Consider the following 23,645-nt stretch of genomic DNA (forward strand, 5'->3'; position numbering starts at 1 on the left):
CTGGCAGGGTTGCCTACAGAGCAGCGGTAGTAGCCTGTTAATGAAGTAATGTTCTTTTTGATTTGAGGGTTATCTCTTTTGGAAGTCATCAGTGATATATTCATAAGACATTTTTTCTTGCCACAATTAACAAAAATTTATTTGTAAAATTAAATAAAAAAAACAGGAAAGTAACTGAATTCTAAGAATTGTTGTTTTAAAAAAAGAAAAGAAGGAAAACTCTGGAGGCTATGCGAGTTGTTTGGCGGCAATGGTGTTTAAGTGACTGTGTGTGCTTCTTTAAAGCACTATGCTCCCCCTTCCATAGAAAACCATATTTAGGCCTTGAACTGTTGCCTGCTGCCTGTTGCTAGGCTACACAGCATGCGGATGAAAAATAAAACACTTATCAAATGAGAGAGAAGTGTACCAGGGGTGTGAAAGCATAAAACCGTGTTTGTGAAAGGCAAAAACTCCTCACGTACCCATTCTTAAATGAATAGGTGGAGGAAGAGGCATTCAAAATCTCAATTAGCCATCACGTCCTGAGTCTCTAGCAGAGAAACCCACAAATGTTCACCCCAGCACAGCACTGCAATGCCTTAAATTAAAGCTTTATTTGTATACACGTCTACAGTGTTATTTGGAATTGGATTTACTCTGTACAGCATTTTTTTTTTCTTTTTCTCTAGAACAAGGAGGTTTAGCGCAAGTAGCTAATGCACCCAGTAAGGTGATTTAATTCAGTACACTGGAGTCTTAACAGGATGAACAGCACAAACGTTGGTGATTTATGCTCTGTTTATTAATGTGTAATTAGTCATAATTGATTGTTTTTTTTTTTTTTAATAAAACAATGTTTCAAAACACACCCTTGACTCCACAGTCTATATGGAAACTAAACTGCAAAAACCCTTTTGAATTTATTGTTTTTGTGATGTCATTATATCTATCTATCTATCTCTATCTCTCGCGCTCTCTCTCTCTCTCTCTCTCTCTCTATATATATATATATATATATATATATATATATATATATATATATATATATATATATATATATAAATAAATTTATAAGGAATGTTTGTCTGGACTGCTTTTTGAATGAGACACAATACAGGGTGGCAGAACAGAGATTGTTTTCATATACAGTGCTGTGCAAAAGTCAGACCACCCTTCATTTATTTAAATTTCCAGTTAAAATAATTAAATACAAGTTATTCATTTTTCAGCATCAGGAAAAAGCAGAAAACATGTTTAACAGAGCCTCAACGACTAAATATAAAATCACCTATTATTAGTTTTAGTATGTCCAGCCTTTGCCTATTACAGCTTCCATTCTTTTCTGGGCTCCAAAGAAATCTGCAGGGCTATTTTTCCATACCTCCAAAGTAGAGGTGAGCAATATGACAATATTTTATCATTATCACAATAAATTACAGCACAATATGCTTTTCTGAGCATATTGTGGATATCGTCAGTACTTAAAAGAACACTAAACAACTGCATATTTCATTACAAAGAGAGTAGATATGACAGAGCACTATATAAAACTCAAAGTAATCCTAAAATATCCTTGATATAAAAAGCTTTGTCTCTTGATACTTATTGTGTATCATAAAAAATTACTTCGAATTGTGATATTGTATTTTTGCCATATCGCCCACTCCTTTTCAGTCTCTGAAGTTAGCTGCATTTGCTGATTCACATGATCCAAGTAATCCCAAACACATTCAGTGATGTTGAGATCTGGACTGTGGGGCGGACAGTCCATTGTTTTAAGAACACACAACACACAGCTTCTTTGTTTGATTGTTCTTTTTCTTTTTTTCGATATTTTCTTTTCTAAGTAAGAGCTTCTTGACAGCAACACATCCTTTCAGACTCCTAGTGTTGAGTTGTCTTCTCACAGTGGAAGGATGGACAGAAACACCTGTGGATGTTTTCAGAAATGAAGCAAGAGTGGAGCTTGATTTTCTCCTCTATCTCAAAGATGAAAGCTTTAAGTGCTGTTTATCTGATGGTGACAGTTTTGGTGGTCTACCGGGTCTTGCACACTTGGAAGGAATTTTCTCTGTATCTTTGAATAGTTTTTAGAACTCCAGCTTTAGAAACTCTTTTTTGTTTTTCCACTTATTTTTCTTTGACTTTCCTCTCCCCTATGCAAGCGGATTATCTTATATCTAATCTCCTCAGGAACATCTGCTGAAAATGAATAATGTGTACTTAATGGCTGTGTTGACTGGAAATTAAATAAATGAGGGGAGGCCTCTGACTTTTGCAAAGACACCGTAACTAAAACAGTCTGTCTAATTCAGAGGAATAAAGAGTTGGAAAATGGTCATGTAAAAATAAAGTATGGCTGTTTTGGTACATAAAACCACACAAACATCATAAGTGGACCTCAGGGAAAAAATAAAATACAAGATAAATGTAGGATATGGCTACTTTAAGGCTGAACGTTGCCCTTTCCATCTAGCCTTTAATGGCCAACATACACGTAAATGACTGCATGCCCACACTGAGATCGCTAAAAGTATGTTACATTCTAAAAGTATGGTCCAGCGAGTACATGCACTGTGCATTTACAGGTACATGTACAGGCTTTTTCCGTCTGAGCTCTACAGTGAATTAGGCTGCGTCCTCGTCAGCCCATCATGATGGCATTTCATTCCCCATTGGCCACAGCTCACACAGCGAACCCCACGTTGAGCTAATCTACCAGGCTTTTATCTCGCTGCATGGAACCAAACTGACATCCGCATACATGGCCTCCATGCGCCGGGGTGTGTATTATTAAAGCAGGCAGAGGGACCGGACATGAAAGAGCAGGATCGGCGGGGGGGGGCCAAACGGGTCGAGATAGGAGTGGAGGAGCAGAAAGAGAAGACAGAGAGAGAGGCTAGGAGCAGGATGGAGGGCAGAGGCAGCATGCAGAAGAGGAAGAATGAAGGTCTGAATGGGACAGGTGCCATCCGCAGAATCGGGCAAAAGCTCAGTGCTGCAACAGACCACACCAGCCAAGAGAAAGAAAGGCCATAACGGGCTATGGCACAGGAAGCAAAGATGGAAAAGCTAGAAGGGGGCCGTTATGGAGAGCCACAGGGCCATCTGGACTATAGACATAACAGGTCTCTCACGCTTATGGCTTCTAGCTGTTATGGTTTCCAGAATGTACTGAGTTCACGTTTTAAATATAGGGTTATTTAATCACTTCACACCCGTCAAAAGAATGGCGAGATCTTGTTTTCTATTGAAAGTTTTTCACTGCTATCTTTCAGAATTGCTTCGGCACATGCTCTTCCTCAGTGTGTTGTGGAAGGCTGTGTGCCAAAAACGTACCTGCATTTTTTTCTCTCTGACCTTTCTCTGCATTTCAATTGTAACAGTGCAGTTTTAAAAACCTTCTGTAATTTAAAAATATGCTGGGGTACAGGTGGTCTCCAGTATGCCAAGTTTGCCTCTGTTATATGTTTATATACTTTGCTACAATGAGGCATGAGGGATTTAACATGACAGATATGAGACATCTGATTGTTAGCTGGTGTCGGCCAATATACTAAATTCACATGTTATTGGGAAAGAAGTTGGATCTCTACAGCATTGGTTTTGTTAAACACATAGTAGGAGTGTCACAGTGCTTTGTGACATTGTGATAACACAATGCAAAACAGTGATAATGTGCATTGTGAAGAATAGGCGTTACTAATTATGCCATATAATGCAGCTGCATTGTTTGAACATTAAAGCTGGCAAATAATCAGCACCAATCAGCAGCTCATCTCTGCACTCCTCCTGCCTCACAGCTCTAGTGTTGTTAGTAAATTGTGCAACAACATGACTATAGTCATTATTTTTCTTCACTTGAATTTTGCCTTAAAATATCATGAGAATATCGAATCATGAACCATGAATCAAATCAAATCATGGGCTGAGTGTATCATTACACCCCATTAACCAGCTATTTTGTGATACTTCATGTATATTTTGCAACACTGAGCTTCGCATTCATCAGTCTTTCTTTGTGTGACGGTTTTGCCTAAATAATGATTTGACACTTTTCTTTTTTAAACTATTGTTAAAAGCACATATCGAAGGCCCAGTGTCTTGAGTGCTGATGAGTGACATCACAACAAAGGGATAAAGTGCGCTTATATAGCACTGCCACAAGTATTGTCAGTCATGTTTACATGTGATATTGTTTTCTTCAAAATAAACATGGATAGTCTTTATCATTTGAAATTAGTGTGCACAGAATATCTTTTTAATTATTATGGTTCACCAAAACCTCCTCCACAGATTTGCACATCTGATCAGTACACGTTCCTAGGGCTCTCGCCAGGCCCCAAACCACAAGACCAGAGGTGGCTCAAAGGCTGGGGACAAACCACTGCAAGTGCAAGAATTAGATGAACAAATATGCAATGAGTAAATAAAGACGCTTGTGATCAGTATATGAGATGTGGGATGTGTCTTCTGAAAATGCAGGCATTGAAACGTGTAGATGCTCGAATTTGCCATCATACTGGGAAAACGATGCCTACTAATAAGCAACTTAAGTCAGGTATTCATCTGAAACTCTGACCAAACTTGAACTTAATTTGTACTTTAAGTTTCAGCAGTGAAACTTCAAGCAAATCGTGTTAACGATACATGTGGTTCAAATCACCTCATGCCTCAAAGAGTGAAGAAAATGTCTAAAGTCGTCTTGTCATCAAAAGGCGTGGCTGTGGGAGTGGGCTGCGGAGGCGTTCTTGATGAAAAATTAAACCACAGCCGAGAGTGGAGAGCCCATTGTAAGAATAATGAGCCACCTTGTCTTGTGTGTGTCATTCGCCCAGCGGCAACTCCATCATCCCCACACACAACAGCATAAATGCCCCCTCATCAGACAGATATATGAGGCTACCTCACCGTGCTTTACCTAAGGGCGTCCAAGCCTGAGCTGGCACATATTGGAAAAAGCCCTGAAAAATATCTGGAGAGGAACTCATTATATGGGAAAACACTGTTGATGTCAAAAAGCGAACATAAGACACAGTTCAGCACCATTCATCTGTCGAGGGGGGATTAGACCCAAGTCTAAAGTCTATAAGGTGTATTCCTCTGGTAATAGAGATAATACAGGCCTGCTAGATGGACTACGGAGTTTCATTTTCCATGCTGTCCCAAGCCCAAAAAAAAAAAAAGGTTAGCTAATGATGTTAGTCAGTAGGTGGTTTATTTTATTCAACCATTTAATATAGATGCATTTTCTGCCACAACATTTTTTAAAACCTGACATCCGCCTACAGTTTCCAAAACAGACCCACATTATAGCAACCTATGCTTATATAATACAACACCATGTCCCATACCCACCTTTATCCTGCATAAATCTCCATCTCATTTTGCATTTTGACAAGAACATCCGTAAAAAAGCCTTCACATCCATATAAAGTATTCTCTTTCACTGTTGCTTTGTTTGCTCTAAACGGTTTTGACCGAGATCCACCTGGCCTGTAGTTAAACCCAAGCTACGTTGAACATTACGTGTCCTTATCAATGAGCAGATAGAATGAACTTTCATGGTTGATAACATTTAGGCTGGTTCAAACTGCCCTGCAACACCCTGAGCTCTTCACTGCCCACGGTTTGACTGGATTAGCTTCCGTGTGTTTGAAATCTAGTACTGCTTGAATGCCAATCCGAGGCTAAGACTGACTCTGATAATACGCCCTCTTGTAGCTTCCTTCTGTATTCACAGAGGTTCTACAGATAGGAAAAAGAGGAGATATTCTTTACAGATGGAATATACATCGACTTAGTTCAGGCTTATGATCACACAGAGCTTGAACCTTGAAAGTTCTTTTGCGGTTCTGCAAAGGCTAATGCCATACCCTGCTTCTACTTACCCAGCATATCAATTATAAGACGCGTTTGATAGAGAAAAAGCACAGGCACCTGTCAGAAGTTGCAACTATTGGTGTGCAGAGCACTTCCATTTAGCCATTTATTTTGTATTATAAATGGCAATCATCTCGAAATGTCACCGCCTAAAGCTACCGAGCACTTCAGCAAGACATTATGGCTTAATTGATTTTTTTAAAGTGGAGTGCTCCCTATCCTTTATCACTCTTTGCCAGTTCATCAAAAATGCATTACGGTTCTAGGTTCCCTGGACCTCCTAACATTGATTTATTTGGCTGGCATTCCCGGTACTAAGCTACCTTCTTTATGTGGAGGAGCATGAATCAGACCTGAAGGTGCCTACATATGGCATTGAAGTATACAGCACTGATTTTTTTTTCCTTTTATTTTTTTTCCCTTCTTGCGAAGTGTTGACCCTTTCAGTCCATTTTAAGTTCAGATCTTCCCTCTCAGCTTTAGATAGCAAGGCAGTAAATCTATTCATGCAGTGTGTGTCTGTAAACCTAGATTTAACCCTTGGAACTCAGTTATTGCTGGCAATAATAAAAGCATTGTGTCGTTTTATATTCAGTATATCTCACTTGTAGCTCATTGGAAAAAGTGGAGAAATTCGTTAGCAGGAGAGGAGATACATTAATATGATTTTGATTTAAAGTTATTGTCTTGATTTGTGGAATGAAAAAACATGAATCCACCCTTTTGTCATTTTTTTGTAACCGACATTGAAATGAACAGAATGAAGTGCAAACTATAATAAATGTAAACATAATTCATTATGTAACTGCAGTACTGTGCAAAAGTCAGAGACCATCATTTGATTTATTTAATTTCCAGTTAAAATTGCCATTAAATCTTTTTTATTGTAGGTAGGTTATTTTGTCCTTATGGTTTCTCACCATCAGGACAAAAACAGAAAACATATAATAAACCAAAGTTACAGAGAAGCTTAAAAAATATATGAAATCTTTCTGTATATTTGGGTGTTCACATTTTGCCTTAATTATATCTTGCGTTCTTTTCAGAAGGCTAGCTTTCAGTTTTGTAAAAGAAATCTCCATGGATATTTTTCCACACCTACAAAGTTCAGTCTGAGAAGTTGGTTGCATTTTCAGCTTCTTACAATCTAAATGCTTTCAAATAGAATAAAAATAAAACCTTAAAACCTTACTCCACACCTCAGATTGGAAGGATGGAAGAGTTCAAAGGTCAGCAGGGTGCTCAGAAGAGTGGATAGATGTGACATATTTGGTCTTGGTCATTTGGTCAAATTAACAGTAAGATAACAATAACTATAGTCTTCTTCAGGGTCAAATGGGACTAATGTGTTAAAAATGTGTTGTGATGCTTGAAATGGTGTATTTGTGTTGCATAATAAAATGGCTATTCAAAACAGTCAACTTAAACAAGTTTGAAATATAAACAAAACATTCTGAATGTCGTTTCGTTTGTGCTGCTGTCGTGCACTGAGCTAATAACGTAATGGTGATCTGAGGAATGGCAAGCTTGAGCTACAGCAGCAGATCGGGAAAGGATTCTCTCTGCAAAATGAATTTCCAGTGCTGGAGATCAAACGGGTGACAGGAAAAGGATTTGACAAGCACAACCTAACAAGTGCTACAGCCGCATGGCCACTGAGTGCGTTATCAGCGGGGTGATCTTATTACAGCGGCCTGCTCGCCCTGCACAAGCCCCTGATCCTTCACCTTCTCCTGCTGTCTGTTACAGCTTATACTCCATAAACATGCATCTCTCTCTCTCTCACTCGTACAGACACACACTTACACATACAGGCAAAACAGAGTACAGGAGGCACAAAGAGACAAAAAAAGAAAAGGCAAACAGGTGAGATGGAGGCAGCACCCTGAAGCCAAGATGGCGTACGGTACCTTGGGCAGCATCAGGGTTGATGGTGGTAGTAGTGGGTGGGGGGGTTGTGGCGAGAACATCTAGATGGGAAACAAAATGAAACACACACACACAAGAAGCAGAAAATGAAAAAAGGGAAATAACAAAAAGGCATTCTGAAAGGACTGAATGTTAGTATAATAACAAGAGAAATTTGACAGAACTGTGCCTCACCTCTGGAAAAAAAGGCCTATTTGCTTACTTGAAACAAACAAGAAAAGCTTCTTAATTTGCTTGTTTCAAAGTAATGTCACAATGTGCCAATTCTATAGTGAACCAGTGCCTTCTGCGTTATTGCATTATTATCTTAATTGGACAACCTGAAGGCGAGCTGACCTGTAAGAGATGTTTTGTCTATTTTCATGTAAATAACCTAAGAACCTAAGAAGAAAAGCAAATTATGGTGAGAATGACATGTTTGCCTAATTATGAAGACAAAAAGATAGGTTACGTTTGTCCAGAGAGTTACAAAGGCAATACATGACCTGCAGTGGAACGTCAAAAAATATTATGATAATGAGCACACCTAAGCAGAAGGCCTTACAAGGTCCAAAGACCATTCATCTAATATTTCCTGTGGAAAAGTATTCCAGTTCATAAGGCAAAACCAGCAACAAAGTAGAGAGCAAGAATTTTTTGAATAGTCATGAAAGTCTAAAACAAATCCAGTTCTAAAAACAAATGGGACAATAAGTAAAATGCAAATAAAAACAAAGTGATGAAATAGTGTCAGATGTCTTTCACATGTATGTAAATGAAAGCAGCACAAAGAAGAGAGATTTACTATTTTACCTAATCATCTTTATTGATTTCTGTAAATATATGCTGATTCCAAACTTGATGCCTGTAACAAATTCCAAAAAAAAGCATTGTAATGGGAGCATTATAAGTTTGTGGAATGATCAACAACACCCGTTTTGGAACTTTCCACAGATGAATAGGTAACAAGTGATGCTGTCATGATTGAGTATAAAAGGAGCATGTACGAAAGGCTCAGTCTCCACTTTGTGAAAAACTGTGTGAATACACAGTACAACAGTTTAAGAACAATGTTTTTCAGCACTGCAAGGAATTTAGGGATTTTACCATTTACAGTCTGTAACATTATTGAAACATTCAAACACTCCAGAGAGATTTCTTTGCGTAAAGGGCAAGGCTGAAAGCTAATATCGAATGCCAATGACTTTCAATCCCTCAGATGGCACTACATTAAAAACTGACAAGCTTTGGTAGTGAATATAACCACATGGGCTCGGGAATACTTTGGAAAACCCTTGCCAGTAAGCACAGTTTGTCACTGTATCTACAAATGCAAGCCATATATCAACAACATCCACAAACGCTGCCGACTTCTGGGCTAAAGCTCATCTGAGATGGACTGATGCAAAGTGGATCCATGTGTCTGTTGAGTCCACTTTTCAGACAGTTTTTTAGGAAAAAATGGATGTTCTCCAGGCCAAAGAGGGAAAGCACCATCCCAGTTGTTGCCAACGCAAAGGTTAAAAGCCAGCGTCTGTCATGGTATGGGGCTGTGTTAGTACCAGTGGCATGGGTAATGTGCACATCTGTATAGGCAGCATTAATGCAGACGAGTACATATGCTTTTTGGAGCAACATATGCTGCCATCTAGATGACATCTTTTTCAATGGACATCCCTGCTTGTTTTAGCAAGATAATGCCAAGCCACATTCTGCTTATGTCACAGCAGCATGGCTTCATAGTAAGAGAGAGCAGGTGCTAGACTGGCCTGCTGTAGTCCAGAACTGTCTCCCTTTGAAAACGTGTGGTGCATTATGAAGTACAATATATGACAATAGAGACCAGGACTGTTGAGCAGCTGTGTTATATCAAGAAAGAATGGGACAAAAATTTCACTTATACAGCTCCAACAGTCCTGAGTTCCCAAATGATTACTGAATGTTGTTAAAAGGAAAGGCGATGTGGTAAACAGTGGTAAACATGCCCCTGTCCCCACCTTTTTGGAACATGATACAGGCATCAAATTTAGAATAAGTGCATACATATAAAAAACATTAAGGATAAGTAGTAAAAACATTCAGTTTCTTGTATTTGTACTGTTTTCAATTGAATACAGGTCAAAAAGATTTGCAAATCACTGCTGTCTGGTTTTATTTACATTTTCTCCTACTATCCAAACTTTTCTGTAACTGAGTTTGTAAAATGCAACAGTAAATTAGAACTTTTGATAAACAGTTTAGCTTCTCTAAAATTTATACATTCTTATCTTTAAGGACCGTAATGAATTTGAACCTAATGCTCCACCAGAGGACAGTTCAGAGCCTGCATCTTATGTTTTAGTTAGAATTTCTTATTTGTTTAGCCCAAAGAAAGGAACGAAGACTACTGCAGCTGTCTTAAGGCTACCACACACTAGACAAGATGCAAAGCGTAGCAGTAGCACATAGGAATTGTCGCAAAAAAAGACACAGAAAAACAAGCTCAAGCTCATTTTACACTTAACACCACCGAGTGAATTTATCATCGTATCAGCTTGCTAAATCTTCACAAAAGAGAAATAAGTTACAATGGGACTACAATAGTGATGTAAAAACAGACACTTGGCTTTCTGTTTATCTTAAATTTTAAGCCAGTACTATGGATTTTTGTGGTTTGGGTGTAATACATTATAGTGGTGCTTTATTTATGTATTTTTATGTATTTTATTTTGGTTTTTAAACATATTCTGTCTGCAGTAGACTGTATCCTTACAAGCCCTATTTGGACTTTTTTATGTTTTGAATATTTTTGAAATAATTCCATTGTCATATTTGACTGAACTGCCCCCCCCCCAATAAACAGTTAGCCTGACGCACTATTATGATGACGACTGCTATGAACTTGGCGTCATTACATTTCATAAAGCTCGGAGAATCACACAGATAATGCAGTGATGGCTTCAAAAAGCAGGTAAGCTTTATGCTGTGGAAGTAGCAGCCTGTCTGCAGTGTGCCTGTCATCTTCTTTTCTTTTCCTCTTTTTTTTCTTTCTACCACAAATACGCAGGCCCCTTGCTGTGGTAGAGTCGCAGCGGGCAAAATTGGCTGGCTGTCTCCACCGCTTTATTGTCTGCGCTCCATCAAAAGATCTCAGTAGGGGCCCAAACACTTCCCAACTAATGATAAAACATCAAGAACGGCATAATGTCCGCGGACGCGGGGAGCTGCGGGCCTGGATTCTCTGATGAAAATATTTCGGGGAGGATTTCATGCCTTGTGACCGGCTGCAGACGCGGCTATTGGAAATGTCAGCGTCTCCTGTTCGGGAAAAAAAATTGCGCATGCAGAGGAGATGGCCAACACCAAAAGGTCTGAATGGGATGTGGCATGCATAATAGTCAAGCAAACAAGCGTTTTCCACGGGCAATTTGCGGGCTGGGTGACTCTTGGCTCGACATTATGAGCGCTGAAATATGAATGTGTTCTGGACGTGTGATATTTTTTCCGCGAGCTGTGAGGACGAGATCGCGGAATTCCAATCAGAAAGGCGCACGGGTGATAATCGCCAGCGGGATTCTGACAACACTTGTGATTCGCTCCCTATTCTCATGCACTGTTTCTCTTCTGTGCTTGTTTTCTTTACAATTTGCCATCTCTTCAAATGTCTCTTTTGAAAAGTAGTGACTGACTTAATTACAGTAAAGGTTAGAGATCTGTTGTATGGAGTAATTTTTAGCCTTTATATGGAGATTAACAAAACAATGACATTATTGTTATCGTGATAAATTATATCAGAATTTACTTTTCTGAGTATACAGTGGGTATCATCAGTAATTCTATAACACTGAACGACTACATCATTAAAGTTAAAATAGAAATATGTGATGAGAGATTTGGAGCAATTATAGAGCCTGTAAACAATCAGTGTACAGTAACTGAGTAGTTTCAAGTAGCTGATTGGATGTCAGCCCATTATGACATCATGTATTTTTTTTTTTTTATTCATTTTTACCAACGGTTTGTTTTTTTTGTCTGAATCTTACTAAATAGTTTTTTTTTGTTTTTTTTTTATTTATTTTATTATTTATTTTTACATACACAGACACATTTTTATTCCTTTATTTCTACATACTATTTTGTTTAAGTTTTAGTTTTTAAAAATTCATAGCTTTTTGTAAATGTGGCGCTGTTTTACCGGTATATTTAGTCCATTCCAGCTTGTTCATGAATCTCAGAAAAACAACATCTCATGCATTTGTGCAACAGGAAAATGTCTTCAAGTGCTGTGATGTTTTATTTTTCTCATATTACCCACCCTGTCCATATAGAAAGGATGCTTTCTAAACCATATAATGGTAAACCTCCATCCATACGTATCAGTGTCCCAATGATAAGAGTATTAAGGAGCTTATTTACAGAACCTCTTTGATCTGTGGGCTGAGGTGAAATCTGGGACAGAGGCAGCTCAAAAGCTAACAGATGGACAGATAGGCTTCTTTTCTCTGCCAGTAGAGTCAAGGTGTGACTTTCAGCACCTGGCTACATGAAAATGTAGCGCAATACTGACCGCAACACAAGCAACACCCCGGTAATACTGTGCAGAATGGAGCTGAATTTTTGCCTAAAAAAGCAAGCAGTCCAGGATTGCTTGCAATGTGGAGAAATAAATTGACTCGAACGCTTCACCATGAATTGCAACACCTATATGTTGTGTGGATGTCCATCCAGTTTAAGTAGCTGTAATTGCAGTATAGCAAGGGCTGTAATAGTATCTGTAATAGTGAAGTCCTCAAAATCTGAAACCACATTGCTTCAAACAAATACAAAGGAAAAAGCAAAGGCACCTACTCAAGGCCATTTATAGACACAGCAAATCCTTCATATGGAAAAATCAATGCAATCAGTCCCAGCTTGAGCTCAACACCTTCACAGTAAAAGAGCTACTGGCTTTTATGCTTTTTGCTCAAGTCTAAGTCAGAGGCTGCAAAAGTCCACATTAATAATGATAATTTTATCACAGAAAACTGAATTTTCTTTGCCTTTTTACAATGTGTTTAATACAAACTCTACTACGATTTAAAATGTACTATTAACCCCCAGTCCTAAAATGTGCAGTGCCAAGAAATTAAGCTGCTTGTTTTGAATTCATTGCTTTTGTGATGTCATAAAAACCAACACATTTACATATCCCTCATTTAGCCTACATCAATTTAGCTCTTAATCTTATAAATAAGATTTTAGGTATACAGACTGTATTGTTATAAAGAGTTAATATGAATATGAAGAGTGCTGCAGCCCAGGCTGCTTTTTGACTGAGGCAAAATACAGCATAGCCAATCAGAACTATGGTTATATACATATGCAGTCATAAGCAAATGTTTGGACACCTGTTTAAAGTACATGTTTTGTTGATTTTCTTAGGGAAAATAAGTTAACACATCCTCTACAGGGAACACACATAAAAAATTTAGAGCACAATGTTTATTTAGTAACGGAGTTAAGCATATTAGAAACAATAGAGAGCCATCATTTTTGCACAGGTCACATTTCATGTTTTATTTTGTTATTTTTATTTCAATATATTTTCAATAATTGTGCATTAAATGTGCAGAGGAGTAGTTTCTGTAGAGGATGTGTTAATTTATTTCCACTTAAAAAGTCAACAAAAACATGCCATTTGACCAGGGGTGCCCAGACTTTTGCATATGACTGTATCAGTACATAAAACCACACAAATGTCTTAGGGGGGAAAATAAAATAAAACAAGAAAATTGTAGGATATGGACCATTTAAGTTGTAGACCTTCTACTGCTGAACAATGAGGTTCTGTTGGGACGGCATGGAAATGGTAGATATAATTGTGCAGTAATTGCTGAAGTTTATGTACATTTCAGCAAGGATTCTCTGGACGGTGGGTTTTTTGAAAGGAACCAGCAGGATATGGAGGTTAATGCTGGACACGAGCTTCGTCAATACTCTCCCCTTGCTCTCTACTTCTATCAGCCAGGGCTCACCACATCCAAGTGAGCGTAATTGAAACACACCTGGGGGCCCACTGGGAGGAGAGTGGGTAAAAGAAGTGGTCAGTAACAACTTAGCAAACCAGTGTGTGCCAAGTGGAAAATACTGAGGTTTGTGAGCTCCAGCCATGCACTATAAAATCTGTCAAACTTAATCTGCTATTGGTAAAAGACAAAATTCATGATAGTAAATCGCTGAAAGGCACCAGTTATAAAAGGCTGTTTTCAGTAAGCATAAATTATATGTAATAGAAAAATGACCATATCACCCCTATCCTTCAAGAGTCCACTGGTTACCCATTACATTCCGTGTTCAGTACAAGGTTCTCCTTATTACATATAAAGCTCTGCATGGCCTGGCTCCTCAATATTTGGCAGAGCTTCTTCATCTATATGTCCCATTCCGTACTTTTAGATTGCGAAATTTAGACCTTTTTCAGGATCCAAGTTTTAAATTGACTTTTATGGGTGGGTTGTTTTCACTGTTATTGTTATTCCATTTATACTTGCATGTTTACCTGTGTGGTCCTTTTCTTGTTAATTGTTTAATATGTTCATGTTCTTTGATTGTAAAGCATCCTTGAGCATGGGAAGGCCGTTATATAAATAAAAGTGATGGTGATGATGATGATGTTTCTAATATAGTAGTGCAGTTCTGATAATAAATAATACGAGAAAACTGGCCTTTTCTGCAATTGCACATTCCTGGTCCTAATCCACTGAAGAATGATTCAAAGCAGGTCAAATACCACACCTTAAGACTTTGGAGCCAGAGATTAAAAAGTAAACATGCAATTAGCTGGACTAGATTGATTAGCTCTACCAACAAATTAAATGTGTTGCCTGAATCGCACCTGCTAGCCCTATTCCACTGTGAATACCATACAAAAATGCACACACAGGGAGATAAGAGATATACACTAATTAAGCTAGATCGCATGATTAGTGAGGGAAATCAATTCTCCTGTGAGCAACAACATGTATTTAGCTGTTTGTGTCTGATTTTAATGTACTTTCAGTCTGGACCTGAAGCTGAAAACATAATTAAATGCTACTATTAACATATTCAAACCTTCAAGGATTTCAGGAGCGCTTTGCCTGTACTTTTGCCTTTTCTTAAAGGGATCTTCCACATTTTTGAAGAAAAAAATCTGATATGTTCAGACATAGATTTAAGTACTTTGCATATTTTTAATATGATTTCCATAAACCAGTATTCCCCAATCTGAGTCCTGCTGGTCCTGTAATGTTGTAATGCTTTGTCCACATAAAGTTAGCTGCTAGGTTAGCTTCCTGGCTATGATGTTGCACACTCGATCACCAACTGCATCAACAATTCTTTGATACAATTCTGTGTGTGTGTGTGTGTGTGTGTGTGTGCGTGTGTGTGTGTGTTCAGTCATACAACCACGTCCTGTTATGCTTATTGCTTATAATGGCATGATTTCACTGGAATGAGATATTTTATGGAAAAGTCAATCTGAACAATACATAGGCGTCCGTACTTTTCTTTAAATCCCACGACCCCCCAGAAGTATCTTCACTCCTACTCAAGCACATCTGACTGAATTCATCAGCTAATTAACAAGCACTTGACTCGTTGAAAAATGGGCTTGTTAAAGCAGGGAAACTAGGGACCAGGTTTAGATAACGCTGCCATAGGCCATAATAATACTTGATCAGCCTTGATGGTAAGATCTAGTCATTTTTATGAAAACGCATACCCAGTTACTTCTTCCGTAATGTCTCTACTCTCTCCCAGTACAGTATTTCTGTTACATTTAATAAACTCCTATTCAGTTACTCTTTAAACCTAGTTACTGTTGATTTACTGGTCCCTGTAGGTATACTACTGACTGTGCTGCATCACTACTGATTTACTAAACATTGCTTCACCACCCAATATTACTAACTCACTAAATTTAAGTTCATTACAAAAAACTACTGAATCACTAAACATTACTTCACTACTCAATATTACTAACTCACTACTGAATCACTAAACATTACTTCACTATAACACTACTGAATCACTAAACATTAATTCAGTACCCAATATTACTAACTTGCTTATGAGTTGCTACTACAACACTAAACATTACTTCACTATAACACTACTGAATCAATACTGAATCACTAAACGTTACTTCAGTACTCAATATTACTAACTCACTACTGAATCATGAAACATTACTTAACTATAACACTGCTGAATCCCTACTGAATCACTAAACATGACTTCACTACCCTATATTACTGACTTGCTTGTGAGTCGCTGCTAAAACACTAAACGTTACCTCATTATAACAATACCAAAACACTAGTGATTTACTAAACATACTTCACTACACAATATTACTGAATCACTACTGAACCACTAAATATTACTTCACTGCACAATACTGAGTCACTATTAAATCACTAAACATTACCTCAGTATAATACTACTGAATCACTACTCTACTATTAACATTACTTCACTACACAATACAACTGAATCACTACAGAGTCACTATAATACTACTCTATCACTACTGTGTAGAGTCACTACACAATTCTTAATTGTGAACCAAATCCAAGAATGAATGACAGAGTATCATCTTCAGCCCACCATGTGTTGGACCCATACAAATGGGGAATAAAAGCGTGATTAGCATCTCTCTGAGACAGGTTCATGAGCTGGACTTCATCCACCTACAACACCACAGGCCAAAAGAATAGACTATCCTTCTAGAAAGTCTTATTCAAATCTTATTCAAGTCATTCTGGGTCTCTTAAGAGGACACAATCAGTGGTCTTTTCAGAAATCAAAAGTATTCTTAAGTTCAATTGGAGCTACATTTTGCTATACACATGCGTCAAAGACTGGTCCTTGTCCTGGTGACTGATTCAATACTGGCAATGATATTGTACTTTTTCCATTTTTTCTCATAATGTGAAAACCCCTTCTGTCCAAGCTGTAATATGGAGAAGTTACGTAAGTATTATGTAAAGCATTGTGGAACTCATGCTCCATAGCTCCATTTGTGGACTACCACACCTTTTCTTAAAGCATGCATCACAAATTACAAAGCCTTTCAAAAGGACTGTAACTTTCTTTCACTTTGCCCAAACTTGTAATAGAAAAAGGGACACTGAAAGATGGGATGATAATTATGGTGTGTCCACAGTGGAACACAAAGAAATAAGACGTCAAGACAGATCAATGATGCTATTCTCGGTCCGACACCTAGTTCTGGGCTTGTTTTTCTGTTTTCTCCATTTTTTTTTCCCTTGGCTAATCCTCATTCCTGGCTAATCTTCCGTTTTGACATGAGTTGAAGCGCAATTTGCAAAAGGATGATTTGGACTGTGCCTGTGTGTGTCTATCAGTACTAATACATTCATAGACTCGGAATCGGTAATGAAAAGTTCCAATGTAAGTAATACAATGTTCAACATTCTTCTTACGTCAGAATATACTGAGCTATGTTTTTAAATTAAAAGGAAACATTAACGTCTTGCCCTTTACAGTTACTAATTGAATCAACATGCAATGCAGTAGATGGGTTACTGCAGTATATTCCAAGGCTATGCTATCAATTTTATAGCTTAATGAACTGTTATGCTTATGTGTTCAATTTATTTTATTCGAATGTGAACATAAATTCCACATGAATGAAATAAATCACATAACAGTTTATTTAAAGACTCCCTACACAGCGTTCGTGATTATCCCTTTGCCTTATTTTCCAATACTTGGAAATCATGCTTCATAAAAGTGTTATAAATGGGGAAAAATGTCAATATAGTCCTTTACTTCATAGAACATTGTCTTGTAATTTTGCAAAAACTAACATAAGCTGTTTCCTAAATACTTAGGCATTGTTTTTAAATGTTAATTAGTTATTCTTTGTGGGATCAGTACGTTTTTTGCTTTTCAGTTGACTTACCTTTGTCAGTGTCTGTGTTAATGTAATATATTTTATTATGTAAAATGGTGTAGACACTTGAATCAAGTCAATTCAATTATTGAATTATTATTACATTTTTCATACTGATTTACCATAAGCAGACTCTACATCTCTTGCTCCATGAAAGCAAACTGCTCAGACTGGAGACTATAACTTCAGCAGTTCAGGTTTACTCAGCCTGTACCTGGACACTCAGAGAGCAGCTGGGTTGACTTGAATGTGTGCCTTGACCGGCAGTTAAAGAGCATATTTTACAGAAACAGTCTAGTGAAGTACAGTTCCTTGAAAGGCTCCGTTGCCCAGCATGGCCTCAGCGTCAAATACAGCTGTAAAATGTGTTATTTAGCTCAGAGTAAACCATCTAATATTTATGATCTTGCCCAAAGTGACCTTTAACCTCATTCAAGGACTGTTATAGTTCAGTACATTCAGGTATACAGGCCTGAACACTGGCCAAACCTCATTTCTAGCCTATCTATGCCTCAGCTGGTTTTAACAATTCATATATTCAGAGAAGCCAATGGTCATTTAAAATTCAGCTAAATTGGCGCATAATAATCTTGCGTTCTGTTCCACCGTCTATTGTACAAGCTTTCGGAATCAGACATAATAGTGTTTAAGTTGGGACACTGAGAATTCTCCAGTGCCAGCAATGGAAGATGTGCATTGTATTTCAATCTCTTGTAAGACCCCTTTTGTTAAGGCCATGAATGCAGTGGCTGAATGAATGGGGTGTAAATGGAGAAACCAATCGCTGCAGTCTCTGTCTTTGTGTTTGTAATGTGTATCCAACGTGCCGGTACGTATGCTGATATTGAATCGTAAGCAGCAGTGTTTCAGACATGGCAAGTGAATAGAGAAATGGAAATGTTCTCAAATGGCTAAAGTCACTGTTTTACTCGCTGCCTGCTAAAGGCAAGCCCTCCCCCTAGCACAGATGTAAAAGCAGCGCTGACAGGCCATAGAGGAATACGCAGGGTCTTGGATTATCAGCCTACGAGAGGTCTTCATGCTTGTTAGAGCCTCCGAGGTATGTCATGTTCTGCAGCTGTCTCGGTAAATTGATTTAGAAATGCGCCACGAGACACAACTACTTTGTTTACAACAAACGTGAGCCGTGTTGGCCTTCCCTAAGGCAAAACAGCAACTAGCAAAGGCTTTTAAAGAGAAACAACAAATATGCATTAAGCCGTGCTAATCTAATTGTCCGTGTTCTGTAGGCCGATTCGCCCTAATTGAATCTCTGAATGTCTAATATTTCTGACACGATGGAATATTTCACTGCTGCACTTAACTGACAAGTGAAATTTTTGGGATTCTAATGTCTGCTTTCTGAAATCTCTCACTCCAGCAGATCAACAATTACAGTTTTAATATTCCAGGACTTTTTGCATTTGGAGAGCAGATTCGAAGCAGATTGGCACTAAAGCCAAAGTGGCTGTCACTGTTTTAAAAAAGTGAGTGTGATCAGTGAGTTTTTTCACTCAGGTAAAGGCGTCATGGAAGTGTCATGCAGAACGGCTGCTGCCAGGAATGACTCAGCCACACTCCCACATCTATGCACAATTCACGTTATTTAGAACTAGTATATCATTTGATATTCATGTTGCGATATTGGCCTTTGCAGTACTGACATGACAGAAGGCTGCAATAAAAATAAGCCCCCTAACCAATGCCAGTGACCAAACAATGCTCATGCTTAAAAACAAAGGATCCTAAGTAGTTGTTGGGTTGGGCCTGTGGTTCCTAGGAATAACCTTTAATAGTACAGAATTTTTGTGTTAAGCGGGGGTTCTTTGATCTATAAGAAGTTTCTTCACACTAACACATCTCATTTTCAACAATGGTTCTTCAACAAACCATCCACTGAAAGGGTCTTTAGGGAACCAAAAGTGGTTCTTCTATTGCGAGGGGATCCAGTCCTGGTCTTGTAGATCTACCGCCCTGGAGAGTTTAGCACCAGCCTTTATCAAACACACCTGTTGCAGGTAACAATTAGAGCCATGTGTGTTGGATCTTAACTATCCAGGATGGCAGATCTCCAGGACCTGGATTGAGCACCCCTCTTCTATGGAACTGTTAGTTCCATTTGACACCTTAACTTTTACAAGTGCATAGTTCCAGGTAAGTATTTCTGAGTGTTTTGATGAATTAATGAGGTCAAACTAACCTGTCTTAGTTATGATTAATAGTGTGAATGTAAATTTCGCACACATATTAACTGTGTTTTGTTGATACACTGATCAGGCATAACATTATGACCACCTCCTTGTTTCTACGCTCATTGTCCATTTTATCAGCTCCACTTACTATATAGGTGCACACTGTAGTTCTACAATTACAGACTGTAGTCCATCTGTTTCTCTGCATACTCTGTTAGCCCCCTTTTACCCTGTTCTTTAGTGGTCAGGACCCCCTATGGACCCTCACAGAGCAGGTGCTATTTGGGTGGTGGATCATTCTCAGCACTGCAGTAACACTGACGTGGTGTGTTAGTGTGTGTTGTGCTGGTCTGAGTGGATCAGACACAGCAGAGCTGCTGGAGTTTTTAAACACCTCAGTGTCACTGCTGGACTGAGAATAGTCCACCAACTAAAAATATCCAGCCTACAGCGTCCTGTGGGCAGCGTCCTGTGACCACTGATGAAGGACTAGAGGATGACCAACACAAACTGTGCAGCAGCAGATGAGCTGTCGTCTCTGACATTACATCTACAAGGTGGACTGACAAGGTAGGAGTGTCTAATAGAGTGGACAGTGAGTGGACACAGTGTTTAAAATAGGACAATAAAATGGACAAAGAACGTAGAAACAAGGAGGTGGTCATAATGTTATTCCTGATCGGTGTATATCAGCTTTTGAGGGTTGAAACTGAAGACATGCTGTATAAGGTTTCATATGAGGAGGTTTAGGATTTTGTGTTGTTTAGAAGTAGTTGTTTAGTGATACTTATGTTTTATTAGATCACTATTTTAGATCAATATTTTTTATTTTTCCACTTTTTCACATCTGCCCCCATATTTGTATGGGTTTAGGTTTTAATTCATTTTTACATTACCATTTTCCAACTTCTCTTTATTCCTTACAATTAAACAGGCTGTTTTTGTTACTGTGCCTTTAAGATTGATATATGTAAATGACCTCTGTTCTGATTGGCTGCCCTGTATTGTGCCTCATTCAAAACCTTACCAGCTTGAAAGACTCCTCACACTTCAAAGTGAATGGCTGGACCTCAACTGCAGTATTACAAAGGCCAAATTATCATATTGATATATTATGATTATCAAATGATATATTAGTTCTGAATTGTGGGCCGATGTAGGAGAGTGGCTGACTCATACCCGGCAGGAGCCGTTCTGCATAACACTTCCTTAACACCTCTACCTGAGCCAAAAACCTGAGGGAATAGGCGAATGTATGTAAATGTGTTAGGTTTTGCGACATCACAGTAACAATGAATTCAGAATCGGCTGTTTCCTTATATGGAATGTAAAGACGGGAGAGTGAATTGTACGGTTTGAAACTTGATCAGTGTTTACATACTGCACCAAAAAGATGAGGTAAATCTATTTTTTTGATGAAATAAAATTGTTCTGAGCTCCAATCTGTGTAGTATGTAATTAGAGCTGTGTAGAATCAAGACGTGTAACATATTAAATCTTGGAATCAGAAATCATATTTGACCTGAAAAAAGTGTCATTTTTTAAATATACTGGAAGGCGTATCACAGTACTTGTTGTCTATATCTTGCAGTTCTATCCAGAGCTTGGCACCAACTTCAACCACTAAACCTCCAATTATAAGGATAAATGAGTGGTCAATCAAACTATCTGCTGGAACTTCACCCCTCACTGTACAGTCAGACTACATGCGCATCCAGAAGAACACTGTAGTAGCTGATGTGTTCAAAAGGCTAAGACAGTAGAAAAAAAGCTCTCTGGTATAAATATAAAACCACTGAATAATTCTGCCTCATTGTCCTTTTTAAACAAGAAAGACAGATTATGGCGTAGAATGGGAAGCATTGTCCCCTGAAGTAGAAAATGAATGTGGAAACACAAGCACAAAGCATAAGTCAGAGATATTCAAAAAGAAAAGAAAGGAATGATTACGCACCAGCGGCTCCTATACAGCTTTTAAAGCTTGTGGTTAGAAAAACCTTAATACGTACCGTACACATAGAGGATGTAGTCGTCGTAGGCTTCCCCAACTAAGTTGGAGGCCACGCAGCGGTACGTTCCATTGTAGGACTTGTTGAGGTTCTCGATGAACAGATCAGAGCCTGTAATCACCGCGTGGGAGGGAACATCATCATCCACTTTGAACCAGTAAATTTGATGAGGCCTGTAAAACAGCACAACGATAATTTAGAGATGTCTGTGTCAACATCCCGGCTGAGAGTGGATAACGAGGAGGACCTCATTCAACTTCCTCAGTGCTGAAAAAACACATCGCCCTCAGAATGCATGCACTTTCTACCCGCATGAATATGCTGGTACATTCAAAGTTGCAGGATTTGTGTTTACAGTAGTGTGGGAATATCCAACTGTTTTGGATATTAAAGCACTATGTTTATACCAAAAGGCTTTCATGAAAATGAGTGCTGCAGTTAAAACTCAAGCACTTCTTAAAATGGTATTACTTTTTGATCAGTAATGCTTGTTTTTGAGCTAGTTATGGCTTCTTATAGGGATGTATCAGTCAGTTTTGTTTGCCCACAATCATTGTAACAGAGCCAATTTATTAAGCCAATACAAAGTGCCAATCCAGTATTTGTATTGTTGTAGACAATACAACTGCACAGTGTACATTTATTAAGTATATGAAAGTTAGCAAAAGCAACTCAGTCTAAATAACTCACACTAGGCTGCCGATTACTTTAAAATGCCACAGAGAAATTAGTTCATTTTTAGTTTGTGCATACTGTTGGACACCTAATGTTTTTGAAATGACTCATTTATAGTGAATATGCTAGTTTTGTATTTCAAGATGTTAAATCAAGCATAAAGTACTTCTTTTTCATATATATATATATATATATATATATATATATATATATATATATATTGACTGCACAGTCACATACACAGTTAACTATTTTGATGGAAGGTAAATGGATAGCTTAACTGTAGGCCTGTCGAAATCATTAAATTTTATCTGATGATGAACTGCCATATAAATAATTGCAATTAACAATTTGTCTTTTGTCCTCGTTGTATGCAACAGCTCAATAGCTGTTTTGCTTCATAGCTGTTGATACTGTTGACAGAAACAGCACAAGCTTATATTAACAAACATTACTCAGAACTAATGCCCTCTAAAGGTGTTAACAACAAATGAACATTATTCACTGCTGCCTTCTAAATGTGTTACAATCAAATAAACAAACTCTCCACTGCCCTCTAAATGTGTTAAACATCAAATAATCAAACTCTCCACTGCCCTCTAAACATGTTAAACATCAAATAATCAAACATTACTCACTGCTGCCTCTAAAGGTGTTAACAAACATCATATGAACAAACATTACTCACTGCTGCCTCTAAAGGTGTTAACAAACATCATATGAACAAACATTACTCACTGCTGCCTCTAAAGGTGTTAACAAACATCATATGAACAAACATTACTCACTGCTGCCTCTAAAGGTGTTAACAAACATCATATGAACAAACATTACTCACTGCTGCCTCTAAAGGTGTTAACAAACATCATATGAACAAACATTACTCACCGCTGCCTCTAAAGGTGTTAACAAACATCATATGAACAAACATTACTCACCGCTGCCTCTAAAGGTGTTAACAAACATCATATGAACAAACATTACTCACCGCTGCCTCTAAAGGTGTTAACAAACATTACTCACCACTGGCCTATAAAGGAGTTAACAACCATCAAATAAACAAATATTACTCAC

The 23,645-nt window shown here is 38.1% G+C and overlaps 1 protein-coding gene across 3 annotated transcripts in view; it reads right to left on the reverse strand.

The window, feature by feature from the left end:
* The window catches only part of cadm1b (cell adhesion molecule 1b), a 221,137-nt gene that overhangs the window by 21,491 nt on the left and 176,001 nt on the right, over nucleotides 1–23,645 (reverse strand). For 2 of the 3 annotated variants that reach the window (XM_036560529.1, XM_036560524.1), the window contains 2 exons: nucleotides 21,897–22,069; nucleotides 7,776–7,835 (listed from right to left, as the gene is read on the reverse strand). In XM_036560529.1, coding sequence (XP_036416422.1) covers nucleotides 7,776–7,835; nucleotides 21,897–22,069 — 233 coding nt within the window. The remainder of the gene's footprint in view (nucleotides 1–7,775; nucleotides 7,836–21,896; nucleotides 22,070–23,645) is intronic. The other variant, XM_036560535.1, reaches the window with a different exon arrangement.

This window comes from Colossoma macropomum, unplaced genomic scaffold, assembly GCF_904425465.1.
Source record: "Colossoma macropomum unplaced genomic scaffold, Colossoma_macropomum, whole genome shotgun sequence".
NCBI lineage: Eukaryota > Metazoa > Chordata > Actinopteri > Characiformes > Serrasalmidae > Colossoma > Colossoma macropomum.